Source organism: Dasypus novemcinctus, chromosome 12 (genome assembly GCF_030445035.2).
Source record: "Dasypus novemcinctus isolate mDasNov1 chromosome 12, mDasNov1.1.hap2, whole genome shotgun sequence".
Classification (NCBI taxonomy): Eukaryota; Metazoa; Chordata; class Mammalia; order Cingulata; family Dasypodidae; genus Dasypus; species Dasypus novemcinctus.
In genome coordinates this window covers 87,765,569-87,785,115 of record NC_080684.1, presented here as the reverse complement: position 1 = coordinate 87,785,115, position 19,547 = coordinate 87,765,569, and the positions used below count along the sequence as shown (strand labels likewise).

General features: G+C 39.9%; 1 protein-coding gene across 1 annotated transcript in view; it reads left to right on the top strand.

The window, feature by feature from the left end:
- The first annotated feature begins 936 nt into the window (after positions 1-936).
- Positions 937-19,547, top strand: part of C12H12orf42 (chromosome 12 C12orf42 homolog) — a 105,547-nt gene continuing 86,936 nt past the window's right edge. Inside the window, 2 exon segments of the mRNA XM_058309121.1 lie at positions 937-1,094; positions 13,799-13,899. Coding sequence (XP_058165104.1) covers positions 937-1,094; positions 13,799-13,899 — 259 coding nt within the window.

Genomic DNA, 19,547 nt, shown 5'->3' with positions numbered 1-19,547 from the left:
ATGCCAGTGAATGCGAAAAGAGGATCCAATTGGGATGATCTGCAAGCAGGGAAACTGGGGAAAAAGCTAAGGCTGGAGCTGGGAAGGGGGAAGTGGGCCTGGAATTCAGAAGGTGGGATTAACAGGATTGGGTCATCAGGGAAAATGGGGGCTGAGTGGGTAGGACAAGGCCAGTGAGCGTTTTCCAGGTCCTGGATTGTTAGTTTTGCCAACACTAAAGTGGGGAAGCAGTATGGCGAAGGGTTTAAGGACGTGGGGTTTGGAGGAGGAAAGAGTGGGTCTGAGGTCTGCCCGTAATACTTACTAGTTATATGGTCTTGGTAATTTGCTTAGATTTTCCTCATAAAATGGGGATAATAATAGTTGTTGTTAGGTAGCATTATCTCATTTTGCAAAGGGGGAAACTGTGGGATAGGGAGGGTAAGGCACCCCACCTTGAACAGAGAGAAGATTTGGACATGGATGATCATGGTTTCACAGTTCCTGCTCTTGACATTACCTTCCAGCTTTGTTCATGGATAGAGGCCTCTAGGAGGACACTGGAGGCAACAGAGCAAATATTTACCCTCGCATTTCATTTTTTCCCAAGGTTTCTCACTCTATCACTACTGCTCCTGAGGTGCTCCTCTCCTTTTAAACTTGTAGAAACCTGCTTCCTTTCAATTCTTAGCTCACCTAAGATAAGAAAAAAAAAAAAAAAAGACTTAATACTACATGAATATGGACATAAAGAAAATGCTGGCTGCAAAAAAGCAGTGAGGCTTATAAGGTTCATGTTTTGAACACTTCCTCAGTTAATTGACCATAAAATGTCACTGACAGTTTACCTGGGTCACTCATTTCCCAATTCCCTTCCTGCCTTTAAGAGGTGTGTGCTTTCTTAAGCCTCTCCCTCCTGTTTTGTCCCAGCTTGCTTTGCCTCCTTGGTGTGTGGTCATGGCGAAGGCAGAGTTCCTGCTCAGGTACTGCTCAGGTACTGCTCATTCATCTACACGTCTCTGGTTTGAGACACAAGTTTTTTCTCAAGGAACGTGTGGGGCTGCAGTAAGTGAAATGGTTTTGGGGAGTGACACAATGAAAACCTCACTCTTTAGGTAAGATCCTTTCCTCAGTCAGGGTGGCTTGGTCTCTTACAGACCCTGCAGGCTAACAATAACCTAAGCACATAGTATTCATCCGTAACCAAACAATAAAAATTACACACATGTGCTAATGGACAGGTGGTGCTGAGTATATGTTGGTTGAGTTGTTTTTTCATTGAAATAGAATCAGATTGTCCTTCTTGATGGCCTTAATTCATAATAACTAGTCATCCAGTGTTTTAGTATCTCTTTCCCCTTGTCATGTTCTCTGTTGGTTCTTTCAAGGTAACAAAGCTCAACTTTAGATGTTCCCTTAACTGCATCTTCTGACGACCTTGCCCATGCCACGGCTCTACCCTCAGACACACTGATCTCCGGGCTGGGAAAGACCCTCACACAAGAAGTCCTATGACCTCTTCCTTCTCTGCCTTGGAGTCTCTGCTCTAATCAGCCTGTCTGAGGAACCACCTCTTCTTTCTGCATATAAATTGGTATACTATCTCATCATTTTTCCATCCTCCCTTACTGCCTTGCCTTTTTATTTTTTTGTAATCCTACTTTTCAAAAATTTTTTATTTTTTTAAAGATACTTAGATTACATAAATGTTAGATAAAAAATATAGGGGATTCCCACATGCCCTGCTCCCCACATCTCCCAAACTTTCCCACATTAACAACATCCCTAATTAGTATGGTATATTCACTGCAATTGATGAACACATTTTGAAGCATTGCCACTAAGCATGGATTGCAGTTTACATTGTAGTTTACACTCTCTCCCATCCAATTCTGTAGGTTATGGCAAGATATATAATAGCTTGCATTGTCATTGCAATGTCATTCAGGACAATTCCCAAGTCCGAAAATACCCCTGAACTACAACTGTTTTTCCCTCTCCCTGCCCTCAGAACCTCCAGTGGCCCCTGCCTCCACATCAATGATATAATTTCTTCTATTGCTAGAATCACAATAAGTCTATAGTAGAGTATCAGTAAGTCTACTTTGGTCCATAGTTCATTCCCCAATCTTGAGGATTCTGGGATAGTGATGTCCCCTCCAACTCTAATTGAGAGGGGTCTTTAATCCTACAAGGCCCATGGATGGGAGTCTCTTGCTTGCAGTTGGGGACTCTCTCCATTCCTTGGTGTGGTGATTGTCCATCATCACCTCTTTGTTAGTTGTTCTGGGTGAGAATGAACTGAAGAGTAGGTGTTGCAACTCTGTTGAGGCTCAGGGTCCAGCTAGCACATGGACAGCCCAAAGATTTAAGTCTCTTGGATGTATACTTACTAATTCTAGTACTAAATATAGGTTCAAACAGAAGGACAGATGAGCCATGTTTAGAGAAACCATGACCTGGTCTAATTCTGTCATATGGGGGAGCATAAATTCCAAAGTAGGGCCCACTGGCAAGGCATCTAACTCCTGAGCTATCTCCCCTGACTATAGTGTCTGGATGTGTACAGAGCCCTCAGGATCCCCGCTATTTGAGGTAGTATCTACTTTGGCAGTCAATGAGATCCTGCTGAGACTTGCATAAGTGTAACTTCTAGGATGACCTCCTATCTCACTTTGAAGTTGCTTAGCCATATAAACTCATTTGTCTTTACATTTTCCCCCCTTTGGTCAAGGTCTTTTTCCATTGCTAGTTGGTGCTTGGTAGTAATCCCTTGGTGCCAGGGAGGCTTATCCCTGAGAGTCATGGGGGGAAGGTAATGTATATATGTACTGAGTTTGACTTTGAGAGAGGCCATATTTGAGCAACAAGGAAGCTCTCAGGAGGTAACTCTTAGGCATCTATGATACTAGGCTAAATTTCAGTTTCAAGAGTAAAGATTCATAAGCACAGTCATTAATATCAAGGGCCCATCAATGGACCATCCTCCTTCACTAATCATTGCCCCTGACTCAGGGGATTCTTGCTGTTGCATTAGAGAAAGTGACAGAGCTCCCCAGGATGGGAATGTGATATTCTTTTGGTTATTGTGTGAATCTCTAACCACCATGAAATGCTCCATGAAGATTTGAACATATTTATATGCCTTACATGTATGCCCAGGTGAGTTTCCTCCCATGTATCCCCATCACTGAATCCCTGCACCAATGATCCTCCCCTGCTACCATTGTAACCCTTTTGTGATCTAAAACATGTTCAAAAATTAAGCCAATAAAATGGCCAAATACAAATAAGAAAAAGAAATAATAATGATCGTTTTAAAAATAAGAAAAAAATATAAAATATGAAAAAAAGATTAAAATTGAAAAGAAATTTTTTAGGATAATAAAATATAATGAAAAAATATTTTAGGGAAGTGGATTTGGCCCAGTGGTTAGGGCGTCCGCCCTACCACATGGGAGGTCTGTGGTTCAAACCCTGGGCTTCCTTGACCTGTGTGGCGCTGGCCCATGCACAGTGCTGATGCACGCAAGGAGTGCCCTGCCACTCAGGGGTGTCCCCTGCCCCTCAGGGGTGTCCCCCACGTAGAGGAGCCCCACAGGCAAGGAGTGTGCCCCATAAGGAGAGCCGCCCAGTGCGAAAGAAAGTGCAGCCTGCCCAGGAATGGTGCCGCACACACGGAGAGCAGACACAGCAAGATGACGCAACAAAAAGAAACACAGATTCCTAGTGCTGCTGATAAGGATAGAAGCGGTCACAGAAGAACACACAGTGAATGGACACAGAGAGCAGACAACTGGGGTTGAGGGGCGGAAGGGGAGAGAAATAAATAAATAAATAAATCTTTAAAAAACAAAAAAAATTTTTTGACATCTTAACTTTCATCACTGTAAGATCTGCTGTCCTGTATGTACAAGGACATTTTCTTCTATTTATTCCTCCAGTGTCTTACATTTTTCATTTTGTCTTCAAAGAAGTTTTAGGTTACAGAAAATCATGTACCAAATACATGTGACTCCCATATACCCAACATCCTCCCCACTTTTCCCCCTTCCCCTATTAATAGCATTGTATATGTGGATGGTATGTTTGTTGCAACTGATGTACATATATTGGAACATAGCTACTAACTATGGGCAATGGTTTACATTATGGTTTACATTTTGGGCCATGTACTTTTATAAATTTTGATGAAATTTAACATGGCCTGTATCTATCATAGCAAGATTGTATACAACATTTCCATCACTGCCAAAATGCCCCCAGTTCCCTCTATTCCACTCCTCCCTTTCCCACCTCTCGGGATCCACAGCAACCAGCAGGCTTCGCTCCTTGAAGGACAAGATTCATAGTTATTTGCGACAACACCGAGGGCTTAACAAACTGGTCTGTCTTCTCCTATTAGGCACCACCCATGCTCTTGAAAGACTCCTGACCCTCTATTTGAGAACAGAGAGGGCCTTACCAGGATGGGAGTCCACCACCTCCCTGCTCATTATGTGGGTCTCCACCCATTGATGTAGCACACCATAACAAGATGAGCACTCACACTCCTAGAAGTGGTGTACCCTGTCCCGAATGTCCCCACATCCAATATCCTAAACCCTCACTTGCTATATTGCCAAGACAGCATTCCCCACATTGTAGTTTCAACCATGTACCCACCAATCCCCAGTGTTCCCAGTTCCATGAACCACCCAACCCCCATGACAAACCAGTACTGCCCAATCCAAGAGTATCACTGTACTACCCTGTCATGCCCCTCCACTACCCAATTACGTACTTCCACCTTAGCATAGATTTTTCCCATATGGGCAATTGGCTCACAATCTTCTTCTTCTCCTTTTCTATTTCTTATAAACCTGTCTTCCAGACTCCAGCTCTGTGAATCTGTTCAATTTGCTTAATTCATATCAGTGAAGTCATGTAATATTTGTCCTTCAGTTTCTGGCTTGCATCACTCAACATGAGTCCTCAATATTCGTCCATGTTATCCTGTGTGTTAATACTGTATTCCTTCTTGGCAGCTGAGTAATATTCCATTGTATGTATATACCACAGTTCATTTATTCATTTACCTGTTGAAGGTTGTTTGGATTGGTTCCAACTTTTGGCAATAGTGAATAATGCCTCTATGAACTTTGGTGTGCATATATGTGTTCGTGTCCTTGCTTTCAGTTCATCTGGGTATATACACAGCAGTGGAATTGCTGGATCATATGGTAGTTCTATAGTTAGTTTTCTGAGGAACCGCCTTACTGTTCTCCACAACAGCTGCATCATTCTACATTCCCACCAGGAGTGGATGAGGGTTCCCATTCCTCCACATCGTCTACAACACCTGTAGTCCTCTGCTTTTTTATTTTTTATTTTTTTTAAAGATTTATTTTTATTTATTTAATTCCCCTCCCCTCTCCCGGTTGTCTGTTTTCTGTGTCTTTTTGCTGCGTCTTGTTTCTTTGTCCGCTTCTGTTGTCTCAGCGGCTCAGGAAGTGTGGGCGGCGCCATTCCTGGGCAGGCTGCACTTTCCTTCGCGCTTGGTGGCTCTCCTTACGGGTGCACTCCTTGCGCGTGGGGTTCCCCTACGCGGGGGACACCCCTGTGTGGCACAGCACTCCTTGCGCGCATCAGCACTGCGCATGAGCCAGCTCCACACGGGTCAAGGAGGCCCGGGGTTTGAACCGCGGACCTCCCATGTGGTAGACGGACGCCCTAACCACTGGGCCAAAGTCCGCTTCCCCTCTGCTTTTTTAATAGCCACCAGTCTAATGGGTGTGAGATGATATCTCACTGTAGTTTTGATTTGCATTTCCCTAATAGCTAGTGATGTTGAACATCTTTTCATGTGGTTTTTAGCCATTTGTATTTTTTCTTTGGAGAAGGGTCTATTCAAATCACTTACCCATTTTTTAAAAGGATTTTTTGCCTTTTTATTTTTGAGGTATAGGATTTTTAAAATACATGCTGGATATTAGGCCCCTATCAGATATATGGTTACCAAATATTTTCTCCCATTGAATAGGCTGCCTTTTCGCTTTCTTGACAAACTCTTGTGGGGTGCAAAAAGTTTTAATTTTGAGGAGGTCTTTTATTGCTTGTGCTTTGGGTGTAAAGTTCATGAAACTATTTCCTAATAGAAGGTCCCATAGATGCTTCCCTACATTATCATCCAAGGTCATTATGGTCTTGGCTCATATTTAGATCTTTGATCCATCTTGAGTTAATTTTTGTATAAGGTGTGAGATGGTTTTCCTCTCTCATTCTTTTGGATATAGATATCTAGTTCTCCAAGCACTATTTGTTGAAGAGGCCATTCTCACCCAGTTTAATGGGCTTGGTGGCCTTGTTGAATATCAGTTAACTGTATATGTGAGGATCTACGTCAGAATTCTCAACTTGGTTCCAATGATCAGTACATCTATCCTTGTGCCAATATCATGCAGTTTTGACCATTGTAGCTTTGTAGTATATTTGAAAGTCAGGGTAGTGTGGTTCTTTTTATTTAATTTTTCTTTACCAATATGTCTTTAGCTATTCAGGGCCTCTTGCCCTAACAAATAAATTTTATAGTTATTTTTTCCAATTCAGTAAAAAATGCTATGGTGATTTTTATTAGAATTGAATTAAATCTGTAGATCAGTTTGTGTAGGATAGACATCTTGATGATGTTTAGTCTTCCTATCCATGAACAAGGAATATTCTTCCATTTATTTGTCTTCTTTGATTTCCTTTAACAGTGTTGTATAGTTTTCTCCATACAAGACATTTACATTTTCAGTTAAATTTATTCCTAGGTGTTTGATTCTTTTAGTTGCTATTGTAAATGGAATTTTTTCTTGATTTCCTCCTCAGATTGCTCATTATTGGTTTACAGAAATGCTACTGATTTTTGTACATTGATCTTATAACCTGTGACTTTACTGAACTTATTTATGAGCTCAGAAGTTTTGTTGTAGATTTCTCAGGGCTTTCTATGTATTGGAGCATGTCATCTGCAAATAGTGAAATTTTTACTTCTTCCTTTCCAATTTGGATGCTTTTTATATCTTTTTCTTGCCTAACTGCTCAAGCAAGTACTTCTAACACCAATAGAAGCAGTGAAAGTGGGCATCCTTGTCTTGTTCCCAATCTTAGTGGGAAAGCTTTTAGAATTTCGCCATTGAATATGACGCTATCTGTGGGTTTTTTATATATACCCTTTATCATGTTGAGGAAGTTTCCTTCTATTCCTACCTTTTGTAGTGTTTTTATCAGGAAAGGTTTCTGTATTTTGTCAAATGCTTTTTCTGCATCTGTAGAGATGATCATGTGTTTTTTTTCTTTTGATCTGTTTATGTGGTGAATTACATAGATTGATTTTCTTATGTTGAACCATCCTTGCATACCAGGGATGGACCCCATTTTGTCATAGTGTATAATTCATTTGATGTGTTATTGAATATGATTAGCAAGTATTTTATTGAGGATTTTAGCATCTAGCTTCATTAGAGGTTGGTCTACTTTTTTGCTTTCTTGTGGAATCTTTGCTTGACTTTGGTATTAGGATGATTTTTGCATCATAGAATGAGTCAGGCAATGTGCCCTCCAGTTCTATGTTTTGGAAAAGTTTAATTGGGATTGGTGTTAGTTCTTTCTGGAATATTTGATAAAATTCACCTGTGAATTCATGGCCCCTTCTTAATTGGGTTTTTTTTATTACATATCTATCTTATTACTTGTGATTGATTTGGTGAGTTCATCAATTTCTTCTTTCATCAATGTAGGCTGCTTGTGTGTTTCTAGGAATTTGTCCATTTCATCTAAATTATCCTTCTTGTTGGCATTTAATTTTTCTAAGTGTTCTCTTATGATGCTCTTATTTCTGTGAGGTCAGTGGTGATATCCCCTTCCTTGTTTCTTATTTTTTTGTATTTTCATCTTCTCTCTTTTTTCCTTTGTCAGTATAGCTAAGGGTTTGTCAGTTTTATTAATCTTCTTGAAGAATCAATATTTGGTTTTGTTTATTTTTTCTAGTGTTTCTTATATTCAATTTCATTTAGTTCTGCTCTAATCTCTTTCTTTCTTTCTTTCTTTCTTTCTTTCTTTCTTTCTTTCTTTCTTTCTTTCTTTCTTTCTTTCTTTCTTTCTTTCTTTCACTTCCCTTGGGGTTTGCTTGCTGTTCTTTTTCTAATTCCTCCATTTGTTTTTAGGGCTTTGATTTAGCACTTCTTTTTTAATATAGATGTTTTATGGCTATGAATTTCCCTCTCAGTACAGCTTTTGCTGCATCCCATAGGTTTTGATATGATGTGTTGTAATTTTCATTCATTTCAAGGTAGTAACTGCTTTCATTTCAGATTTCCTTCTTGACCCACAGCTTGTGTAAGAGTGTGTTGTTTATCTTCCATATCTTTGTGCCTAATTTGGTTCTCTGGTTCTTACTGATCTCCAGCATCATCCACTGTGGTCAGATAAATTATTTGTATAATTTCATTCTTTCTGAATTCATTGAGAGCTATTCTGTGGCTTAGCATGTGATCTATCCTGTAGAATGATCCATGGGACTTGTGAAGAATATATATCCTACTGTATTTGGGTGTAATGTTCTGTATGTGTCTATTAGATCTAGATCCTCTAGTGTATTATTCAAAGTCTTTGTTTCTTTACTGATTCTCTGTTGAGATGTTTTGTCTAATGGTGGTAATGGTGTACTGAAATCACCCCATATAATTGTAGAGGCATCTATTTCTCTACTTAGTTTTTCTAGTGTTTGCTTCTATATTTTGAGGCACCCTCCTTAGGTGTATAAATGTTTATGATTGTTCTTTCTTCTTGATAGATTACCCTTTTTATTAATATATAGTGTCTTTCTTTGTCTCTTACAATAGTTTTGCATTTAAAGTTTATTTTGTCTGATATTAGTATAGTGACTCCTGCCCTTTTTTTGTTATTGTTTGCTTATAAAAATTTTTTTCCAACCATTCACTTTCAGCCTCTTTGCATCCCTGGGCTTAAGGTATGTTTCTTGTAGACAGCATATAGATATGTCATATTTCCTTATGCTTTCTGCCAATCTGTTTCTCTTGACTGGTGAGTTTAATCCATTAACATTCAATGTTATTATTGTCAAGGAATTACATTAGCCATATTTTCTTTAGGTTCATGTATGTAATTTGTTGTTTTTATTTCTTTTTTTAAAATCTTTTTAGTTGTTCTTATGCTCTCCTCCAACCTCTCTCTCTCCCGTTATTTCCTCTCAACCTGCAGAATTCCATTTAGTACTTCTTGAAGGGCAGATTTCCTATTGATATACTCTCTTGATTTCTGTTTATCTGTGAATATTTTGAACTCTCCCTCATTTTTGAGTGCCAGATTTGCTGGATAGAGAATTCTTGGCTGGAAGTTTTTTCTTTTAGCACCTTAACCATGTCATACCACTGCCTTCTTGGCTCCATGGTTTCAGATGAGAAATCAGCACTTAATCTTATTGAGTTTCTGTTGTATGTGATGCATCTTTTTACTCTTGCTGCTTTCAATATGCTCTTTCTTTCTTCAGCATTGGAAAATTTTCCAAGTATATGTCTTGAATTAGGCCTGTGTGGATTTATACTGTTTAGGGTGTGCTGCACTTTCTGGACATGTATGTCCATGTCCTTCAATTGAGTTGTGTAATTTTCAACCATTATTTCTTCAAACACTCCTTCTGTCTCATTTCCCTCCTCTTTTCCCTCTGGGATGCCTATAATGTGCACGTTTCTGCATTTTGTGTTGTCATTCAAATCCCTAAGTCCCTGCTGGATTTTTTATATCTTTTTCTCTCTCTGTTCTACTGTATGTTGGATTTCAGATGTACTGTTTTACTCATTGATGATTCTTTCCACTGCCTGTTCAAATCTGCTGTCATGTGATTCTAGTGTATTTTTGATTTCTTGAATTGTGTCATTCATCACCATCATATCCGTTATCTTTTTACATATGTTTACAATTTCTTCAGTATATTCTCCTAGTGTCTTTTTAATATCCTTAATCTCTTCCTTCACTTCATTAAGTTGATTCATGATATTTGTTTGGACATCTCTGATTAGTTGTTGAATGTTCTGTATCTTCTCCTGGTTTTCAGTGTATTTGTTGGACTGAGCCATGTCTTCCTATTTCTTAGTATGGCTTGTAAGTTTTTGTTGGTGTCTAAGCATCTGTTTATCTTGATGGGTTTATTCAGTTGATCAGCTACTCTCTTTATTTTATAGTTTTATTTTGTTGTTGTTTTTGTGTGTGTGGTAGGGTTTCACTTTGACAGTTCATTCCTCTTATTCTATTTCTTTGTTGTTGTCTATGTCCCCTTGGAAAAAAAATTAGAACCAGAGAAAAGGAAGGAGGTAAGAAAAGAAAAAGAATAATAGTAATAATAATAGTAAAAGGTAGGAGAGGAACTGTATGAGACCTAGGAAATTAAAAAATTAGCATGAGTAAGAAACACAGATAACATTCAAATAGAAGAATAGTGAGAATGAAACAAGAAACAGAAAAATATACAGAATGAATTACAAGGCCAGAATGATGAGAAGAGGGGGAAAAAAGAAAAGAGAAAAAGAAAAAGGAAAGAAAACAGAGAAAAAAGGAAAGCAATAGATATAAAAACCAGAAAAATTGAAGACCAAACAAAAAGAGATGGAATGAAAGAATAACAGAAAACAGAAGATATAAAGATGAAGCAGAGAAAAGAAATAGCACAGGTAGAGAAAATAGTGGGGTATCATTATAGGGTATGCATTGGTGGGAGGGAGTTCTCAAGGGCATGCATGTAGGGTATATAGAAATGTTCAGATATTTGTTGGGTATTGATATAGAGGGTAGAGTATCTTATGACAACTGAGGGAGTGCTGAGTTCCCATTAAGAGAAACTCTGTTGCACTCCCCAAAGGAGAAGCAACAATCCCCCAAGCACAAGGGCAAAGACCAGAGAAGAAGGATAGTTCAGTGATGGGCCCTTGATACTGATAAGCCTGTGTGCTTGAAATTTCAACTAGGCCTAGAGCTGCAGGGTACCTAAGAGTTACCTCCTGAGAACTTCCATGTTGCTCAAATGTGGCCACTCTCTAAGACTAACTCAGCATGTAAATGCGTTACCTTCCCCCCAGCATGGGACATGACTCCCAGGGATGAGCCTCACTTATTCCAAGGGATTACCGCAGAGCACCAGCTGGTGATGTAACTAGAAAAACACCTTGAATAAAGGGGGAAATAGTAAAGACAAATGAGTTTATATAGTTAAGAGACTTCAAAGAATTGGGAGGTCATCAGAGGGGTCGCACTTAAGCACATCTTAGCAGGATCTCAGAGACAGACAAAGTAGATACTACCCCAGGTGGTGGTACTCCTGAGGGCTACAGAGATACCCAGGTCCTACGGTCATGACAGATGGTTCTGGAATTTGGTGCCTTTCCAGTTGGTCCTAGTTTGGAATTTGTGCTCCTGAGTGTGATGGAGTTGGACTCAGATGTGACCTCTCTACACATGACTCTTCTGTCACTTTTACTGAACCTGTGGTTGGCACTGGGGTTGGTGTGTGCTCAGGAGACTTGAATCTCTGGACTGTCCATGTGCCAGCTGGGCCCTGAGTCTCAGCAGAGTTGCAAAACCTACTCTCTGGTTTGTGGGACTTACCCAGGTCAGCTAACAGGGAGGTGATGATGGTCAACCACCACACCAGGGAACTGAGAGAATCTACAGCTGCAGTAGAATTCCATCCATTAACCATGTGGTATCTAAGCCCCCTCTTGATTTAGAGGTGGAGTGGACATTGCCATCCCAGGGTCCTCAAGGTGAAGGAATAAAATATGGATTAGAATGGACTTACTGATATTTTAATATAGAATTATTATGACTCTAGCAATGGAAGAAATTATATTATTGATGTGGAGACAGGGGACACAGGAGTTGCTGAAGGCAGAGAAAGGGAAAAAGATGTGTGATATTGGGGCATTTTTGGGAATTGGCGTTGTCCTGAATGATATTGCAGGGACAGATGCAGGACATTATATATCCTGCCATAACTGGGAGAGAGTATAAACTAAAACATAAACTATAGTCCATTCTGTGTCGCAGTGCTCCAAAATGTATTCATCAAATACAGTGAATGTATCACACTAATGGAAGAAGTTGTCCATGTGGGAGGAGTGGTGGGTGTAGGGACTGGCTTATATTGGAACCTCTTATATTTTTCATTGTAACATTTTGTGTGATTTATGTGTCTTAAAAAAAAAGATAGTAAAAAAGACAAAATAAATAAAGAAAAAATAGTCAAACAGAGAAACAAAGCAAGGGGAAGCACGACGAACTAGAAGCTAGACAGCAACAACTCATTTAAAAAGAAGAGAAAGGGGGAATAAAGATTAAAAAAAACAAAAATAAACATGGAAAAACATTGTCTCTTAGACTCCTAAGGACCTTCTCAGGCTGCCGGTGTTCATCAATCAGTCACCCTGTAGCCTGCCCTCTGCTGATTTTGAACCGGGTTTCAGTAAGTAAAGTAAGGAAAATAATAAAGGAACCTTTTTTTTAAAAAATAGGCTATACAAGAAAAGCTAAAGCAAAGAAAATGTCTATATATTCCCTGTCATAAGGTTTCAACTGATGCCTGATAACCCAGTAGAAGAGCGGGCAATCAAACCAAGGACCTCCTATATGCTAGGCAGGAATTCTTCCACTGAGCTAATCTGGCTCCTTAGGTTAATTTGCCTTCTCGAGGCTAAACGCCCCTTTTCCCTGGGGCAGGTTAGATTCCCTGCAGTCCTCCGGAGTCCTGCCGATCTGTCCCCTGTCTCTGCTTTCTGTCTGATGTAATTCCTCTCTGCCTGGGCAGAGATGCCCCTCTCCTCTCCCTGTTGAATCAGGGTCCTTTCTGATATTCAAGCGAGACCCAGCTGGGTAAACTCACTGCAAAGAAACCACCCTCCACTGTCCCACCCACTTCCTCCCAGGGAATCTGCCCTCACACTCTTCGGAGATGGGACCCAGCGGCTCCACGAGGCTGTGCACTCAGGGCGGGGTGTCTGTGCCCCTCCTGGCCGCAGGGGCGCACAACCCAAGATTTCCCCTGGCTTCCCTATCTGTCCAGCACCTCCTAGATGACTCAGAGCACCTTCCAGTTCTATATATATCCCAAGGAGGGGGCAGGGAGGAAGACACCCACTCTCCTCTCAGTGAGGTTCAGGTCCCAGGAGTTTTACCCTAACTTGTTATCCTGGGGGTGGGTAAGGGGAGCCCTTCCCGGCGGCCAGGACGTCTAGTAAGTCACAACCCATTTTTAGGCTGCTGCTTCTCTTCTTCCTTCCATCTCCTGGTAGCTGTGAAGCAGTGTGCCGGTCCACTATACCCCAAAAGCCTCCGACTCCCTCGCTGTGTTTTAGCGAGAGCTGTGCCCTATCTGCCTAAACCATCGGTCATGTTTCATAATCCCTTGTCTTGAAATAGAAAAATTGCTATTTGGTTTAGTATAGGTGTAATTTTTTTTTTCTGTGACCCTCCAGTAAAATGTCAGTTTCATAAAAATAGAGACCTAATCTCTTGTGACCCCAGTGTATAGAACAATGTCTGGGACCGTCTAACTCAATAAAAATTTGTCAAATGAACACGTAAATTAATTTCAATGAAACACATGAGAAGGATGAGCCTGTGTAGGTAACTAAAGTTAGTTGCATTTAGAAAAATCAAAACAAAACTAATTTAAAAATATACCAATTATCTGGGGAAGTAAGAGTGATAGGTGGATTGGGTTACTTTTGGAGCCATCAACATAATTTTATTTTGTGCATTTCCCCCCTTCTACCCTATAACACAGCCCTCATCATGAGAAAACTGCTTTGCCCTGCACCAGATTCACTGTTCACATGAAGAATTTCTATGAAACTCCTAATGAACTTCACTTTCTGCAATTTCCAGGTAAAGTAAAAAATAATCCCCCCAAATGACCTTTGTTTTCAAAGAAACTCTGAAATATGTACAGATGAAAACCATAAAGACATTATTGAAGAGAATCTGAACTGTTTTTCAAAATGGTAAAAGAAGAGGTAATTGTTTGCTTATGAAATTTGTAGATCTGAAGTGTGGGCTGGATTAAGATATAGCTGTCTCCAGGGTTCACAGATATCACTGATATCATGAGTCTTCCCCCCCCCCCCCCCCCCCCCCCCCCCGGCCAGTCTCTATGTTGATTCCATTCTCTTGTTGGTCTCGTTTCAGGATGGATGGAAATAATGAGAAGGTAGCTACAGGTGCACGTGTTTCCTCGAGCGGTGATCTCAAAAGTAAAGACAACCCCTTTCCTTTCTTTCTTTCTTTTTTTTTTTGAAGTACCAGGGATTGAACTTGGGACCTTGTACATGGGAAGCCCTTGGACACCCCCTTTTGCCTAGCGCCTACAACAGTCCCTACCTCCTATCCAATGACTGATTGGCCAGGTTTGGGTCACATGTTCACCTCTGGGATGGTGTGTCTGGGGAATGGAGCAATCCAGTCAACTTTTGTTATCCCTGAGGCAGGGGAGGCAGACTCCTTGATTGACAGGTGCACTAAAATTACACAAAATATTTGCATGTGAGAAAGAAAGAGAAAGAGAGAAAGTTAGAGGGATGGTTCTTCAAAATAAATTGATGCGATACAAACATGAGAATATCATGATGTATTATTGTTGTGTTAGCTTTATTATAAATAACTGTCATCTTGGACCGCTATGAGGATGACCTGGAACAACCCATATTCTACTTTGAGGACTATTTCACCAATATGCCCAATTTAGTACCTAAGAGAAAACAAAAATATCAGAATTGATGAAGCAGGTGTTAAAAGAAAAACTTGTCATGCAATTTAGGATCTCACAGCTTTATTGAGCTATTCAAGAATCAGGCAGCATCACATCCAGTTAATAGAGGCAAGCTCCACCAAGAGGAAGAAAAGGCATACCATCTAAACTGGAGTTGGTGGACTATGATTAGTTGGCTTAAACAGCAGCTGGCGGACTATGGTTGGTTGGCTTTGGGTTTTGGGTTCCCTTTTTAACCACATTCAAGTATATGATTCAGTAGTATTATCTACATTCCCAATAATGTGCTAACATCACTCAGAATAATATTTTTAAAGGATGTTTGTTAATTTATTTAGCCAGCTTTCTTTGATGAACACTAGTGATTCCTCAATAAGGCCCCCCAAAGTAATATGGATTTCATCATTTAGAACTTGGATAGCACATTTTAAAAATGGGTTTTCATCTAGACTACTTTTGTTAGTTTTATATAAAGAATAATTTAGGATTAATTCCAGCCAATTGATGCAATTCAGTAAGAGTAAATGCCAACCTTTTAATTCTTATCAAAATACTGGAGAAAGGGGAGTGGATGTGGCTTGAGCAGTTGAGTGACTGCTTCCCTCATGGTAGGTCCCAGGTTTGGTCCCTGGTACTTCCTAAAAAACAAACAAACAAAACAACAAGCAAACAAAAAGAAACCAACTCAGGGGAGCTGATGTGGCTCAGTGGTTGAGTGCTGGGTTCAATCCCCAGCCCTGGTACCAAAAGAGAAAAAAAAAAAAATACAGGGAGGCACAAAGGAACAAAGAATGTAATTGCAACTATCACTATCGGAAAAAATATTTGGCTTCAAGATTCAATATACCAGTAATTAATTTGCAAGGGCTGCTATAACAAATACCACAGACTGGTTGGCTTAAACAACAGGAATTATTGTCTCACAGTTTAGGAGGTGACAAGTCCATCATCAAGGTATGAGCAAGCCATGGTTTCTCTGAAGTCTGTAGCATTCTGACTTGTTGGTCAATCCATAACTCAATCTCTGCTTCCATCGCATAGTCATCTGTCTCCGTCTGTCTCCTCCTCATCCTACTACCATGTTTAAATTGCCTTTTTTATAAGGAAGCCAGTCATATTGGATAAGTCCTACCCTGATTCAGTTTGTCTTCATCTTAATAGGATCTTTGAAGATCCTGTTTACAAATGAGTTCACACCCACAGGACCAGGATTCAGGAATTGAACATACTTTTGCGTGGACTAGATTCAATCCTTAACAATCAGGATCTTGAGATTTGAGATTATGGATCTAATATTGAGAAATGCCATGGCTTATAATTAGATAGCTTGCTCCAATAGTTCTAACTTCCTTGTCATTTTGAACTTTATCTTGAATTTGGGGCCCTCAAGTGTTGGGCATGCTTGGATCACGGGGCATGTGAGTGGGAATAGAAAGGCAGTGGATTCTCTAGAGACGAAGGACTCACTTGGCAGTAGGTAGGCTTCGTGTTTGGAACAGATGAACAGCAGCATTTTGGTTCTGGGAGCCATATGTGGACAAGAAGCAGAACTCCTGAGAGCTGCCAGTAGGATGGAGGGGCAGAGTCAGGCACCAGTGAGCAGAGATGAGCCGTAGCTAGGTTTGGTTGCTAAGCAAGGGGAAACCATTACTCCCTGCCCCCCCACCCCCCCCAAAACAAGGGAGTAATGTAATTCAATTTGTATATATCAGGAGTTTGAGAACAGTGACTAGGGGACAGTTTTGTTTAAGGCTGTTTCAGTAAACTAAGTGAGAACTATAAGGGCATGAACATGGCATTGAAGTTGGACGAAAGGGGATGGGTAGGAGAGGTATTTAGGAGGTGACATCAGTAGGATTTGATCATGGATTAAAGATGAGCACTCAGGGAGAAGACCCATTTGAGGGAGGGTTTCCTGCCATCTGTGAAGTGATTGGCATCATGCAAGGTTCAGGAACGCAGAAGTGGACAAGGCAAGTTTCTGCCCTCTTAGAATCTGCCTTTTGTGGGGAGGGAGTCAATTAATAAGTAAACAAATAGATAAACAAGATTATTGCAGATTGTTATAAAAGCTCTGAAGAAAATAGGTCGATGAGTTGCATCACATTCCTTCAAAGCCACCCCCGCCCTTCAACCCCAGCCTCTGACCAACACTGCTCTGTTTTATGTCCCTATACTTTTGCTTTTTCCAGGATATCAAATAAATTGAATCACAGTCTGCAATTTTTGAAGTCTAACCTCTTTCACTTAGCAAAAATTATTTGAGTTTTTCATCCTTGGTATTGTACATAGTGGTGGTTTATTTCTTTTTATTGTTGAATGGTATTCTGTTGTATGGCTTTAGCAGTGTGTTTATATATTTACAATTTGAAGGACATTTGGGTTTTCAGTTGTGGGATAATTCTTTGATAAACGTTTTTGGGTGATGGAAATATTCTATATAGTGATTACGGTAGTGATCAGTATGTGTTTGTCAAAAGTTAGAATTGCTCAGTAAAGAGTATGAATTTTGCTCTATAAATTATACTTCAATAAACTTGACTTTTAAAAAGGCTTATTTAATAACAACAATAACAACAACAAAAAAAAGGTAAAGGAGAGGAAACAGATTAATGAATGAGAGTAACTAAGCGGTTGTCAAGGGATTGGGGACTATTTAAGATACAGTGGTTGGGGAAGACCTCCCTAAGGGGTTAACATTCAGCCTGAGATATATGTATTTGTTGTGTTCAGAAAAGAGAAAGGAAACCAGAGGGGCCAGCATATTGTCAATAAAGAGGAGAGTGATATGAACTGAAGTTAAGAGGCAAGTGGGTCCAGATTCTGAAGAATCTTTTAAATCACAGTGAGAGCTTTTGGATTTTATCCTAAACAAAATTAAAGACATTTGAAGATTTTTGGTGGAAATTTGCCATCTTCTGATTCACTTCGTAAAATGGTCACACTGTTGTCAGGAAACTGTGAGACTAATTAATAGACTACAGCAAAAGCCCAAGTGAAAGATGAAGGCAAACTGCGTATTGGTAATTGCAATGAAGACGGAAATTAGTGGGCAGGGGTTAGAAACAATTTGCAGATGAATAAAACCGGTAAGACTTGTTGATGGTTAGCCTATGCAGGTAGGATAGAGGTATACATCAAGTTGGAATTCTAATTTTTTTGCTTGAACAAATTGGGCGATAATACTGCCATTTACTGGGGTGGGGATTTTGTGTGAGGATCAGTTTTAGAAAGGAAAATAGAGAGTATGATATAATCTCCTTTCCCCTCTGGGCTCAGTCATAGACTGGGGACTTTTGGAGGTGGCTATTTGATCAGTCTGGATTAATAGCTTTCATCACTGGAATGACTCCTCCCAAATGATGCCTCTTTACCCACTATTTTTTGACTAATTCTTGAAATCTCACATCCCTGGGACTTCTTCAGTTTCTATTCTGTTTAGAATTTAACTAGACAAAATGCCACAAAATTACAAAACATGGTGACAATCACTCACTGTACTCTACAATGTATAGCACAGTGAGACATGCTTTCCTATTCCCCCCACCAAGAACATAAGTTTCGTTCTCCACCCCTTGAATCTGGGGTTGGGCATATGACCCATTTTGGCCAATGGGACATTAGGAACTATGACATGAATAAAGAATTGAAAAGTACTTGCACATTATTTTCTCTCATTGCTATGAATCCTCTCATTCTACAAAGGAGCCCATGCTATCTTATTGAGTGATGAGAAATATATAGGCTTGTAATCCCAGATGACAAGCATACATGTGAGTGATGCTCTCTCTAAACTAAACAGTCTCCTCTTTGTCAGACATGTGAGTGTGGTCATCCTAAACTCTTCAGCCAGAGCCATGCTGCCTCCAACCAGAACTGCCAAGTCAACCACAGAACCGTAGGAAATAATACATTTGTAAGCCAGAAAGTTTTGGAATGGTTTACTCTGCAGCAAAAACATAACCATGAAGAGTTTCAGGGGTGGTAACCATTCTCAGACTTACTGCTGCCTGAGTTTACCCCATAACTGACTTTATTCACTTGGTTTTACTTGCAAATGAATGGTGGAACAAATATAATACCTAGCCAAACTGGACAACAAAAGGGACTGAAACTGATCCACAACAGAAACTTATTGGAGATTTTGGTCAAGGTTGGCTTCATGTCACCTCACTAGTGGAGCATCCTAGCTATGATGATGAGGCCACAAGCCAGACTCAGGGTGACTGCAATGGTCAAAGAAGAAGTGGATGGAATCCCAACTGTCCTGCTTGGATCGTGCCTTCATCAGACAGGTGGAATATTCTTCTCGTAACATACCTAACACTTCAGTTAAAAGCAAAAAATATTCATTTATTCAAAATAACAGATAGATATTAGATTGCTATTTTTGCTTTAAATAAACCAAATCCAAGTGGCACAAAGAGAAGGAAAATGGAATATTAGAAATCTAAATCTAATTTCTTATCATCTGGATAGCAAGGTAGCAAAGAGACCATTCTAACAGAGATATCTCTTAACAGCTGAACAGACACAGACATTCAAATGGGCAAGTTTATAGATGTTATATTTGTGTGTGACTTAGAATAAAGGTCTGAGATGGAGAAAAAATATGAAATTATCTTCTTATATGTGAAAATGAAGTCTTGGGAGTGGATGAAATTCTCAAGATGGGGAGAAGAGACGAGGGCTGAGAATGGAACTCAAAGGAATAATACTTATGGGTGTGGAGAAATGAAAGGGAGAGAACCTGAGAAAGCTATGGACT